At 54.8% G+C, this 12,491-nt stretch overlaps 5 protein-coding genes across 5 annotated transcripts; 4 read left to right on the top strand and 1 right to left on the bottom strand.

Annotated features, from left to right (window-relative positions):
* B0T26DRAFT_806943 (uncharacterized protein) lies at positions 1 to 2,202 on the top strand (the record flags this gene model as incomplete). Its single annotated transcript, XM_060447214.1, has 4 exons — positions 1 to 535; positions 904 to 942; positions 1,530 to 1,592; positions 1,839 to 2,202. Exons 1-4 carry the CDS (start codon positions 498 to 500, stop codon positions 2,200 to 2,202), a joined length of 504 nt encoding a protein of 167 aa, XP_060290210.1. The 5' UTR covers positions 1 to 497.
* A 1,102-nt stretch (positions 2,203 to 3,304) lies between these two features.
* B0T26DRAFT_681034 (uncharacterized protein) lies at positions 3,305 to 4,363 on the bottom strand (the record flags this gene model as incomplete). Its single annotated transcript, XM_060440593.1, has 4 exons — positions 3,305 to 3,526; positions 3,657 to 3,929; positions 4,000 to 4,012; positions 4,239 to 4,363. 4 exons carry the CDS (start codon positions 4,361 to 4,363, stop codon positions 3,305 to 3,307), a joined length of 633 nt encoding a protein of 210 aa, XP_060290209.1.
* A 702-nt stretch (positions 4,364 to 5,065) lies between these two features.
* On the top strand, positions 5,066 to 7,950 carry B0T26DRAFT_681033 (uncharacterized protein; the record flags this gene model as incomplete). The annotated part of the gene is made up of 10 exons (XM_060440592.1): positions 5,066 to 5,144; positions 5,198 to 5,359; positions 5,774 to 5,801; positions 5,901 to 5,971; positions 6,032 to 6,259; positions 6,455 to 6,498; positions 6,688 to 6,739; positions 6,775 to 6,798; positions 7,007 to 7,037; positions 7,131 to 7,950. 10 exons carry the CDS (start codon positions 5,066 to 5,068, stop codon positions 7,948 to 7,950), a joined length of 1,539 nt encoding a protein of 512 aa, XP_060290208.1.
* A 1,275-nt stretch (positions 7,951 to 9,225) lies between these two features.
* Positions 9,226 to 9,938, top strand: B0T26DRAFT_756907 (uncharacterized protein; the record flags this gene model as incomplete). Its single annotated transcript, XM_060446176.1, has 4 exons — positions 9,226 to 9,293; positions 9,346 to 9,418; positions 9,490 to 9,710; positions 9,767 to 9,938. The coding sequence occupies 4 exons, from the start codon at positions 9,226 to 9,228 to the stop codon at positions 9,936 to 9,938; spliced, it is 534 nt and encodes a 177-aa protein (XP_060290207.1).
* Positions 9,939 to 12,268: 2,330 nt separating this feature from the next.
* B0T26DRAFT_731025 (uncharacterized protein) lies at positions 12,269 to 12,491 on the top strand (the record flags this gene model as incomplete). The annotated part of the gene is made up of 1 exon (XM_060443032.1): positions 12,269 to 12,491. A coding segment is annotated over one exon (223 nt), but the record flags the coding sequence as incomplete, so codon positions are not given.

Below are 12,491 nucleotides of genomic sequence, written 5' to 3'. Positions count from 1 at the left end.
GTCGGAATTTGAAGCTCATCGCAGCTAGCCGTGTCGCCAGATCACGTAGTCGCCAAACGACACTGCATACGTGCGTGCAATCGATCCTCCAACAGACAATGCGGGCGGCTCGGCCTCCATGTTGTGTGTACTGTGCGCGAACAGAAGTATGCCCTGATTGGCAAGGACGGCCAGCGAAACAAAATAGCACTTGCTACATGCACACACTTGATCTTGGACAGGCGAACAAGTGCAGGGTAATGTCGCCAAGACAGGGCCAACGGAGTGCGTCCTGATTGGCTGCACCGGATTTAGGCTGTGTCTGTACTGACCTCGGTGAGTCAACTCGACTTCAGACTTACGGTGGGAATGTGGTCAAAGTGGAAAATATGGCAGTTGGGAAGTCGGCAAGTGGAAAATACGGCGTTTTTTCTTTTCCGGTGCGCGGCCCGCCCTGCATGTGAACATGCAGTGTCAATTGTGGTGTTTTCGCTTCGCGGGTGCAGAGGTAGCAAGCAATGTGGTGCGCGCATGTGAACATGTCAGTGTCGACTGGGTGAGTTCGACCTTGCGCAAAAAAACCAAACCCCCCCAATAAAGTTTAGCCCTGTCCCTGTCCTGGTTGTCTCACCCGCCCCGCCCGCTCGGGAGCAGCCTCTGGCCCCCGTCGTTGCAACTTGTATCGTTATCGCCTGGGAGGCAGGCAACTAATCGGCTGTCTCGAATATTTTCCTCCCAGCTAGGCATGGCCATGACGGAGCGCCGCCCTCGCGCCTCGCCGCGTTCCAGTTCCTTCCGACTGCATCTTTTTCCAAGTTAGTTTCCTACTGCATCTTTCTCCAAGTTTTGGCTTCCTGCTTCCTCTCCGCTCCAAACACTCACACGTCTTTGGGTGCGCCATCTGCTGCTTCGCGATCCCATCAGTCTCTGCACTTCCAACGTCGTTAGCCGGGCGTTAAGGACGTAAGTGGCGGTCGGGTTTACGCTCGGGGGTTTGGGTGGGTCGCCGTGAGTGGTTTCCAACCAACATCGGTCGAGAGGTTGGTGCCAAGCCCGCATTTTGAGAGGTCAGAGCTGCTACGCGCAATTTCGAGGTGGCCGCGGCCGCGCAAGGCAGGCTGCAGGGCAGGCCCGCCAAGAGGCAGGGAGAGCCACCTACGCGACCAAACAAGCCTAGGCAAACCTCGACCTTCAACGTGCTAGTACGGGCGCGCGCGCGCGCGCCGTTGGACGCAGGCGCTGCATGTGAAAAGTGTCGATTGTGGTGGCCGTCCAAGGTCGAGGTTTGCCAAGCTTGTTTGGTCGCGCGGGGCAGATCAACGGCCCTGCAGGTCAACGGCCCCGCAGGCTTGGCGGAAGCTTCTCTCTCCGCCAAGACATGATGGGAGGCGCATAGTTGACGCTCTTCACATGCAGCGCCTGCACCCGCATCTCGACGTTTGACTCGCGCCGTCTAACGACGCGCATCCGCCCGTATCTCGACGGTTGACTCGCACCGTCCAACGACGCGCGTCCGCACCAGCACGTTAGTTACGGCTGAAAAGGTCAAGGTTTGCACCAGCACGTTTCGTCCAACCGTCCAAGGGCAACGTCCGTACTAGCACGTTGGCAGTGTACGTTGTCAGTGTGCGCATTGTCCTCTTGTAGCTGTCCCTGCGTCGTGTCGGTCTGATGGATATGACATGATGCCTTGTCCTTCCTTTTGGCAGTTGCTAGCGTCGCCATCTCCCTCTCTCTCCCTCTCTCTCTATAAGAGGGGGCCACCCCTTCCTCAATCTGCCCATCTCTCTCTCTCTCAACATTAGCCACCCCTTGTGTACAAGTTCTTGCATACTGCAGCACCTTGCCTGGTCTGCCAGCTACTTCTTCACCATCTCAACATTATCCCTCGAGTACGATAGGTTCCTGCACACTGCAGCACCAGCACCTTTCCTGGTCTGCCAGCTAACCACCTCTTCCCAGCTTCACTATACAATCATCAAGACGGCGCTTAATGGCTCCTCGCAATTGTTGTATAGAATCCTCCGCGTACGAGCGTACCGGCAGCGATTGGAGCAGCAGCTGCAGGACCCGGAGCAGCAGCCGCGGCAGCGGGCGCGACTACAAGGCTGCCGCCGACGTGCCGTGCAAAAGGAACGACAGCGGCAGCAGGAGCTGCAGGGGCTGTACGGAGCCTACATGCAGGAGGGCGACAGCACCTTTGTCCCCGAGCCGTGGTCTTAATTATGCTCGACCTGGCCCGCGAGAGCCAACATGCAGAGGGCCACCCCTAAAGCGGGCTGTCACATCCAACAAGGTCCACCAAGGTCCCCTCTACCACGCCTGCTAGTGGATTGTCTTCAAGCATTGTGTCCCTCTCGACCCGCCGGTGTGAGTAAAAAAGGGCGTCTTCTTGGACCGCCTCGCAATGCGCCTCGAGACTGGGCACCTGGGGAGCCACCGAAATTTAGGAGCGGGGAAAGAGTCTGGTCGTCCTATTTGAGACCCTCTAGTATCCATTCTTGGCATCAGCCTTCGAATAGCATAATGGGCGCCCAATGGTGAGGTCGTCAATGTCTGTCTCAATATCATGGCGTGGATATTCAGACTTGGTTATATCAACATCAATTGGCCTGCAGTCGTGTACAGTCTGAAGACTCCCGTCTGGCTTATTTGGGAAAAGGGACTGGGCTATGTATGGGCTCTCGCATCGGGAAATAATCGCGGCCAATTCCATTGCTGGGAATGCTTTTGCCGTATGGTCTTGCTAGGCCTGTGAGTACCTTATGGGTTGGTAGTAATAGTTGGACATGCGTCTGGCGAGGGTTGATAGGGTGGTCGACGACGTCTATCGCTACCAAGCCGTTCAAGAACTTGACGAAAATACCCTTCCAAGTATGTATAGTAAAGTCGCTTTGCCAACTCGACCTTCTCTTGCGTGTCCGCTAGATCCTTGAACTCAATCTCTTGGTGTTGCACATAAGCAGTCCAAATAGGTGCATTCAATTGATGAATTGTGGAAGGAAGGAAACAGTGCAAAAAGCCCCGCTTCCTGCAAAAAGCCCTGCTTCCTGTGGGAAAAAATGCTCCTTTCCAACATGCAAGTACTAGGCCTGTGTAGGCGTAGATCCTCGCTTAGAAAACATGTGGCCTAGTTAGGCCTAGATACGTAGCACTTGGGATTCCCACCGAGAATCCACCACAGTGAGGGGAATTAGGGCAAAATTTCGTTTCTGCGGGGCTTTTGGAATGGCAAATTGATCCTCCGTCTCCCGGTCCAAAGTCTCCTGGTTGTGCCCGCTCCCTGGAGTTGCTCTGATGGTGCCGACAGAAACGTCAGAGCGTACTAGTTTTTTGCCGCCGGATTCTTGAGCAAGCCGCCAAGGTGCAAAATGTTGGAAATGCCCTTGCGTCTGGTTTCGATGGTCTCGATCTCGTCCATGTTCTCCGAGCACTCCGAGTCTGCGTCCTCGTCAAGATTCGCCGTCTTCGGTATGGGGGTCCTGGAGAATGAGATGCGCCCGAGGGTGAAGAGAAACGACGTCCATGACTCCGTTTCTACCCTGAACTGTGGCCGTGCGCTTGGCCCAATATTGGAGAGCCCTCACTCGGAGGTAAACTATTTGGGAGAGGATCAAGTCGAACGCGGCTCTCTAACCGCACACGAATGCCGAGATGACCGTGAGAATTCCTCCTACCACGACATCGATGACAACCAAATCTGCGATCGTATCTCTTTGGTCGTTGGCGAGGGATACCGTCCATGGGGTGAGAAGTCGCTCTGGAGTGAGACCCAGACGCCTGACGAAAACCGGGCTGATACATTCAATGGTGGCTCCCTCATCCAGCATGATGTTCTTGGCCTCCATCCTATTGGTGGTGCCCGTGACATATCGCACCGAGATTCGGCCAATGTCGCTCATCCCCAATGCAACATCATTCAAGTCAGGAACTACCGCCTTGGATTTTCGCTTGGGGGTGGGTGGTAGTGTCCAGATGGCGCAATCACCTCAACGGGAGTCTCCAATTGCTTGCTCACACCGTCTGCACGATTCTAGAGATGGCCGAAAGAAATGAATGTCATGACAAATGCAAGAAGAGCTGGAACAATAGCTGGTCAATAATTATACCAGAATAAGGCCGCGGAGTCCCTAGCGTGCAGCGAACAGGTAAAGCGTCGTTCTCTGCTCGTCGAGGAACAGATGGCAGCCAACTGCCGTAGTCTATTCAATGGAGATGCCTCCAACTCCATAGAGGACACGGCCGTTGATGATGCTCACGTCAAAGGTCTCAGCTCCACTCTTTTCAAAGACTTTGATCGGTCACCGTGATGGGAAGCATATAGCCAAAACCCGCCGAGAAGCTGCCCCAAATGTCGTGATGCCAGGTCGAGGAGCGGCGCCATGGCGCTCCCGCCCGCACAGTCTCTTGGGCTGGCATCGTTCCTTGTGACCGCACCAGGCAATCATGGCAGTCTACTGGCGGCAACATCAATAGTTCAGCTAGCTAGGGCCACCATTTGCCACCACCGTCGCCACCATGCATCTGATCTCTTATTCTTTCGAATCTGACTTGCGAGTATCGTCTCTTCTTACAACTGCAGGCACCGCCAGTCTCGTCGGAATCGGGGCCGTCGATTTGTGGTTAAATTTAGGCTGCTGCAGCCAGGTTGCCTTGGCTCGTTCGGTTTCTTTATCTCGTAACAAAGCACAGCTCATCTCTCTCCCTCTCCCTCTCTCTCTCTCTCTCCCTCTCTCTCTCCCTCTCTCTCTCCCCCCCTCTACCTTTCACGACCGAACGGACGAGCGTTTGAGGTGGAGGGAATGAGACGGCTGTTCACGTGCTGCCGTTCTTTGTTGACCCCCTGGCCACTATCGTCAAGACACTGCGAGACATGGCACTGACCACTAGATCTTCTCAAACGTAGGCAACAGCTCTTTGGCCTTTCGCTTGCCGAATTCGCCCTTCGATGGACTATGCACTACAGGTAGACTGCTCGCTGCCATAGGATGGTGCTTTAGGTGCGTAGTGTGAGGCATCTGTCGACGCCGTGAAGCCGCCGTTCTTTATTGACCCCCTGGCCACTATCGTTAAAACACTGCGAAACATGGCACTGACCACTAGATCTTCTCCGATCTGGCCGGGCTGCAGCTCTCTGGTTCTTGCCCTCGCCAAACCGGCCGTCTGTGGGTCATGCCCTACAGGTAGACTCCTCACTGCCGTGGGCTGGGTGCTTCAGGTGCGCAGTGTGAGGCAGCTGTCGACGCCGTGAAGCCACTGTTCTTTGTTGACCCCCTGGCCACTATCGTCAAGACACTACGAGACATGGCACTGGCCACAAGATCTTTTCCGACGTGGTCGGGCAGCTCTCTAGTCTTTGACCTCGCCGAATCGGCCATCGGTGAGTCATGCCCTGACGGTAGCCGTCTCTGGCTGTCTGGCTCTGACAGGGTCGGAGATGGTGCAGACCTAGGTGTCTTGTCTAACATATAAACCGGATATAGCCATGCTCGAGATCGGAAATCCAACACAGCTTCGTCAAAAACACAGTCACCGAAAACACAGTCCATCAGAAACACAGCACACATCGCACCTCCATCCACTCTGACTTTGCTTTCGTTCTAAACCCTCCAAAGACTTTGCTCGTTGTCCTCAGTCTTCTGCATTGCTCTGCCTTGGCCGTCTGCACTACGTTCCTGCCTCCAATGCCTTCCAACAGCCAAGACACGTCTAGCACCGGCGGGGCCCCATCCGAATCGTCTTTTGTAGGAACCACTGAGCCCTTTCTAAGGTTGATGCTGACTCTGTTGCTTAGTACTCCTTCAATGGGGTTCCACACAACGGTACCTCAGGTGCCCAGTCCTGGATATACGCTGAAGAGGTCAGACGGCAGCAATCATTAATGGCATCACGAGAGCTCGTAAAAGAAAACCGAAGTCCAGGTATCCCTCTAACTTCTGGAACAGAGACAACGAGGTTACTCTGTCGACGCCTGGATCCACGGCACGAAATGGTAAGACTGTATGGGAGCACCAGCCGCTTATCCCTGGCCAAGACGAACCTTGGAGCGCAGGGTCACCGAGTATCGTGAGGAGCGTCTGGACATGCGGAGATCCAAGCAACTTCGACGTTATTCACCACGACCCGTTCAAGGGCTTTACAGTAAACGGGACACCCAAGTTCGCCAACTCTAGATACCACCCCGCTCTCCGGACGCAACCCAATCAGCAGCAGCAGCAGCCACAACAGGAGCCGCAGCTTCGGCACGGCGGAGACACAGAAGGGGGCAGGGGCAAGGACAGTAGCAGCGGGAGTAGTGGCTGTGTAGCTAGTTTGTCTCGGTTATGTTGGATTTCGGTGTTGAATTCAGTGTTGGAGCCAGTGTTAGATCTCTCTTTATTTCTCGTTTTATTCTCTTTTCTCAAAGTTCTGGCAAGTAGAGGAGCGATAGTGAACACTCCACAACGAGGATTTTTACCATTTAACTTCGTTCAAGGTGCTAATGGACAGAAGACTGCTGGTCGTAGAACAAAGAAGCCAGTATGTCATGTTGCCTCCAGCGCAGCAAGGAGTCCGCCGGAAGAGGGTAATGGTCTGCCCGTCCCAGCTTCAAAGAACAAAGAAGGCCGTTACCTTAATAACTCGTCTCCGTCATCTTTAACAACTCGTCCCCGTCATAATTCTTCCTCCCTTGGATTTGTTACATGACAACTATCCTATCTATTCCAGACTCCCTTCTATGCTTGTTACATCGGACTATCATCTCCCATTCTGGACAGAGGTTAGAAATGGACGCAGTTAACTTAGCCTCGGCAGAAGAGCAGGCTGTTACAGAGCAGAGTAAGAGAACAGCCCTAGCCGCGATTCCTTTCTCTGTTACTGCTGGGAAAACATGATGATGATGGTTTATGACATCCCGCCAAACCACCCGTGGCATGTCATCTTTGTTCGTACGATTCACATACTCCACGGGCTAGTCGGCGAGCCTGTATACTCGCAACCTGAGTTGGCAAAACACATTACGTGAGACGGGCTTGATCAGCTGCAGTACTACTTCTGGGACTTTCGGGCCAAAATGTGTACGAATCCCCTACCTCTCAGACTGACTTGGACAGCTTCTCTACCTTCTGGTAGATAGATGCTGACGTTTTTTTAAGGCCGAACTACACTAGAGATTCCGAGACCTACGACGAGGTGGGGACATGGAAGCGCTGGACTTCCTTGTTTGCGCAGATGCCTAGGGTCATCACCACCACCTACTATGTCATACGGTCCATCAATCCCATCGAATCGCCGACACCAGGCAATCCAATCGAGGCCGAGTGTGAGCTCTGGGCGGCTTGCGAGTGGCTCATCTACACGGCGTACACGGCGCTGGAGACGCTGCGACATCACGCCGTGCACAGGGAACTGCGGCAGCTGCCGATGGGTGAGCTGTGTCGCATGGCCTTGTCCGACCAGTTCAGCGTGGAGCGCTGGAACTGGTGGAAGCGCCGCCTCGCCGAGCTGGCCGCCCCCTCCAGCGTCGACGCCGAGACCAAGCGGCGCGTTGCCAAGGCGCTTGCGAGCATGGAGGCGGCCGAGGCCCTACCCAGTAAAGAAGAAGAAGAGCAGAAGGTAAAGGGGAAGGGGGGAGACGGAGGCCAAGGGGGGGGTGACAAGGCGGCAGCCGAGGCCGGACCTAGTAAAGAGGAAGAAGAGGAGAAAGGAAAGGGGAAGGGGGGAGACGGAGACAAGGGGGGGGTGGACAAGGCGGCGGCCGACGCCCGACCCACCAGTACAGTGGATGAAAAGGAGAAAGGAAAGGGGAAGGGGGGAGACGGAGACCAGGGAGGGTGGAACAAGTCGGGAGACGGAGACAAAGGGGGGAACGATAAGGTCGGGGGCGACAAGGATGGAGAAGCCGATGGAGGCGGCGAGGAGGACGAAGACGTCAAGGACGAAGACGTCAAGGACGAAGACGTCAAGGACGATGACGTCAAGGACGAGTAGGAGGATTCCCAGTGTACGACGTACATCTAATGACGGTTTGTTAACGTTAGCCATCTTCCTCAACGTCGGTGACGCTGAGACGTAAGATTCAAGCACGCTTTTCCGAGTTCCCAAGTCCTTCCTTGGCTTTGCCCATTCGACCCGACTTTGGCGCGACGGCCTATAGACAATGGCGGTCTGAGTGAGCCAGGCGTCTACGGCGAGAGAAGTAGAACGCTCGTCCCCGTGTCTCGGCTACAAAGACGTTCCAACCACAACCGCGTGAAGCTTGTATCCAGTAGTAATTGCCCTTTCATCTGACACGAGCAATAACATGTTCACTGTCTGCAATCTTCTCTGAAGCTCTTTTGTAGAACCATTTGCAGTGACAGTGACTGTACTATCCAATCCTTGCGGTCGACGAGCGAGAAGCGATGGGCAAGGTTGACTTGACAAGAGACCTGTATAGCGTACCAGTTGGCTAAATTGGTCATGGATTGTGTTGAGGCTGCTAAACCCTACCTCGATATGGGCTGGTGACTTCTGTCACGTTTGGCGAGGTCGATGAGAGGGTAGAATATCATGTATGATGTATTGTTTAGGGAAGAAAGAAGGGCGGAATTCCCTGCTGATGACAGTTAAATGCCTGCTTTCCAGCATGTAAGCACTAGGCCGTTGTTGGCGTAGATCAACACGCGTAAACGCGCCGTTCCAAAGTGGCCCTAGTACGTAACAACTTCTCCCAATGCAACCCTCCCGGCAGCTGCAGACGATCCGCCCGCTTCGCTAATTCTTGGGTCACCGACAGACAGCCTTCGCCGATGCGATACGCCTCTCCCCGACAACGCCTCCGGAAGATGCCGTTTCTGCCAAACGCGCGCCGGTCCGTCAGCCCCGCTCCCGTTTCCGACAGCATGCTTCGCCAATTCCAGACCCACGACGGCGCCTCAGCAAGGCTCAAGCCGATTCTAGACTTGACATCTTTGTTCCTGGCAGCTCGCACAACTTGCCATCTTTCGTCTTTTACTGACAGGTCGCTTCGCATCTCTTACTGACAGGTCGCGTCGCATCTTTGTCCCAAGTCCCCACGCCTAACGCACACCCACCACAGGCCAACGTATTCCCCTTAGATCTCCCAAGTGTCTTCAACCTCCAGCCCCAAAACCTACCCCTTTCTGATCCACCTCTCTCGTCGCTTTCTTTTCTCAGCACGCTCGGCTTTTTCTTCGTCTCGATGCTCCTCTCCCTCGCCGAATCTCGTCTCGCCTGCTCTCTGGCATCCACCGCTAGCTCGCCATGGCCGAACCCACCAGCAACGACGCCATCGCCGTGGCCCATAAAAAGAGCCATCTCTTGCGCTCACGGTCGACAACATCCTGGCCGAGCCTACACCAGAGGGACCGACCTCTTGTCTAGGGACCTCTTGTCCAGGGACCTCTTGTCTAGGAAACCAACGAACCCCTGCCTCTCCTTCTCGCCCAGGACATTAGTCCGTCCCTTCCTGGAACTGGTCAGCCGCTCCCGCTCCCTTGCTTTTTGCTACTTTGCCACCAAGTTCAGGGAACCGACGGGAACCTTGCCCAGGCCGTCTGCCAGGCGGCCTACAATGGTGCTGTCTTGGTTTATGCACGGAACCATGCCCTCGCGGGGGCTCGAGCTAAGGCGCTCGAGGGCACACGAGATCATGCTGCTGCTGCCGCCGCCCTTGTGGCTGCCATCGACAGGGCGGCCGGGGAGACCGCCGTCCTCACCTGTGCGACTGACGGCACCGTCGTCGAGGCGTTTGCTCACTACTTTGAGAGGGACAACACCACCAGTGCCACGTGGCCAACGAAAGCCTGCTTGCCTATCCCAACCGCGGCCGCGAGCTCCTCCGCAACGCCCAAGACTACGCGCGGCGTAAGTCGTACGAGCTCGCGGGTCTCCTGGGGGTTAACGTCGACTGGCCACCAAACTCTCAACTCCGTTCGATCCTCACCCTGGTTCCCGAACGCGAGAAGCAAAAATGACGGCTGGGCTACACTCATTGCGATGAAGCGGAGCGCGGAAGAGGAGAACCCCCATGAGAATCGCTCATCCGCTCATTGCAAACCCCATCAAGAGACAGATGGTACCTTGGTCGATGCGGTACCCCCAGTCCTACACCATCAAAGCTTTCAACGCTCGAGATGGCGCACTGCCCCGCAAACCTACTCGGTAGGTGTGTGGGCCGACGCAGGCGGAGGAAGCATGATGTGATGCTGCGGAGCGCGACAATTCGGCACTTCACTCTCAAAATCTTCCTCCGTGCTGCTGCTGGTTTAGCTCCCGCACTTTGGTGGGGTGTGGCTGATGGAACAAACCCCCGATCCGGCAGTCCGCCTTTCCGGAATACATCACGAGGCGCTTCATAGGCGTTCTTGTTACCCATCGCATTCTTCTTGCCAAGGATGCCTGCCCTCAGAGTTCACGACATGCACAATGAAGGGACCAACGAGCGCCATGCTCATGAACCTCAGTACATCACGACCTGGCTGTTGCTTTGGGTCCCTTCGCGGAGAAGATGACTTCCACGGGCTGGGAAAGAGGCTAGCGCTGATGGTAGCCGACAATCCTACGCAGACTATTCCTTTGACGGATAGAGGGAAACCCACTTCGGTGGCCGGGTAGCTTCTAAGACGTGTGTTCTAGGGGCCGTAACCAGTTTTGGCGTGGTCCGCTTCATAGCGCCTGTCGGCCTGATCGGTGCCCGTGTCCGCTCTTGGGTGCTCTTCGGCTTGCCAAGGTGCCCTATGTGGGACGGTGCACTTGGTTGGACCTAAGTGGTCTAGCTCTGGACCGAGTCTGACTTGCATAATGCATGCATATGCCGCCCGGCCGTCGAGCCCACTTCTTCATCAACCAGGTCTGTCCCGGGCCTCTGGAGTCGGCTGAAATTCGACGAGTGGAGAGGAAAGGGAAGAAAAGGAGTGTGGACATTGATGTACATGTAACAGCTCTGTTATTCTACTTCTTTTCTTCCCAGTTGGACAGTTCCGTTGCCGTGAATTACTACCAGCAACTCGTTCTAAGCACGAACCCTCGTCAACAGCAACTCCTCCCCATCTTTCAGGCTGGCAGCCTAACGCCTTTAGTTGGCGGCAATGGGCACTTGCTGCCGGTCCAACGTTGCCCGGGGAGCCGAGAGCCGGGCGCCAGAAATACAGTCACGACATGGGGTCACCTTGGCAAGCTCTCAGGCTTTTCCAAGGTTTCTGTTGCACACAAGCAGTCAAAATAGATGCATTCAATCGATGAATTGTGCAAGGAAGGAAGCAGTGCGAAAGGCCCTTCTTCCTGTAGGAAAAAATGCTCCTTTCTAACATGCAAGCACTAGGCCTGTGTCGACCGCGCCTCGCCTGGCAGTACAACGAAAGAGGCTTAGCGAATTGGCGGCTGGTGAAGGTAATAAGAGATTACTCCTAGACCAACTCGAGGCAAAAAGCATTGAACTCGCTACTGAGGTCTCTCAGCTAACTATAGAACAACTAGAAGTCCAAGAACAATACGGAAAAAAATAAGAATCGCCAACCTTGAAACCAAGATCAAATAGCTGATAGAGGAGACGAGGAAAAACTTTAGTTAACCGTCAGTGAGCTAAAACTACGAGAGGATATTAGCAAGCACACGCCACAGCTAGCCACAGCTGGAGCAACTCGGAACAGAGCTACGACGGCAGAAACTCGCAGTAGATGAGACAGAAGGAAGCCCACAGGTCCGCCGACTCGGCCTATGTCAGCTCGAAACGAGCCAGCCCCAAATCTATCCCAGCTCAAAAAGTTCCAGCTCAAAAAGAGCCAGCTCCAATTCTGGGCCAGCTCATCGTTGACACGGTCCGTTGAACCGACCAGACACGGTTGGCGCAGGCGTTGCTAAACTAGTTGTGCAACACCACACACTGGCTAAATGGCCCTCTTCTCATCACTCTGCAATGCCCGCATGGACTGCAGGGAACATGGCACGCAGTAAGAAACGCTACAGCTAGCTCGAACATTGCCACTAGGATACAAGCCGCCTTTTAGAAAGTTGGTCATTCTGTCACATCCTGCTCCTGTTCAAGGCCGTCGCATCGATACCGACAGGCAGACAGACTCAGATATGCACCAGACGCATGATGTGAGATTTTGGAAACGAGAGGCAGCCAACTCGACGTCCCTCGTTTCACACTTTGCAGTTACTACCGACATGCTGTTATGGAATATATTAACGCCTTGAGTCGGTACCTAAGTTAGGCTCTTGGTTTTCAACCTTCATTTCTGTAAGAGAAGGTAGGTACGCCTGATCAAGGTGGTCACAATGCAGGCAAGAAGGTAGGGGAGCAATGACTTGTATTGTTGTAAGACTTCAACCTGGCCCTCGCAAAGGAAGATGGGCGAGGGCCATTGTTTATATACCTGCTCAGGGGTTCGGCCCGGGCATCAGTCTGCGGTCGTGGCGCCACGGCGTAGCGTATGCCGGCTGGCAGTGTTCTAGCCAGTTGGTGACAAGTGGTGGGCGCGCACCCTGTGCGCGCAGTTGGTGTTTGGGGTGTCCTTTTCCTTACA

The sequence above is a fragment of the Lasiosphaeria miniovina genome (genome assembly GCF_030549165.1).
Source record: "Lasiosphaeria miniovina strain SMH2392-1A chromosome Unknown B0T26scaffold_8, whole genome shotgun sequence".
Lineage (NCBI taxonomy): Eukaryota > Fungi > Ascomycota > Sordariomycetes > Sordariales > Lasiosphaeriaceae > Lasiosphaeria > Lasiosphaeria miniovina.
Note: the sequence above shows the minus strand (reverse complement) of the source record. Positions and strands in the feature narration are given on the sequence as shown.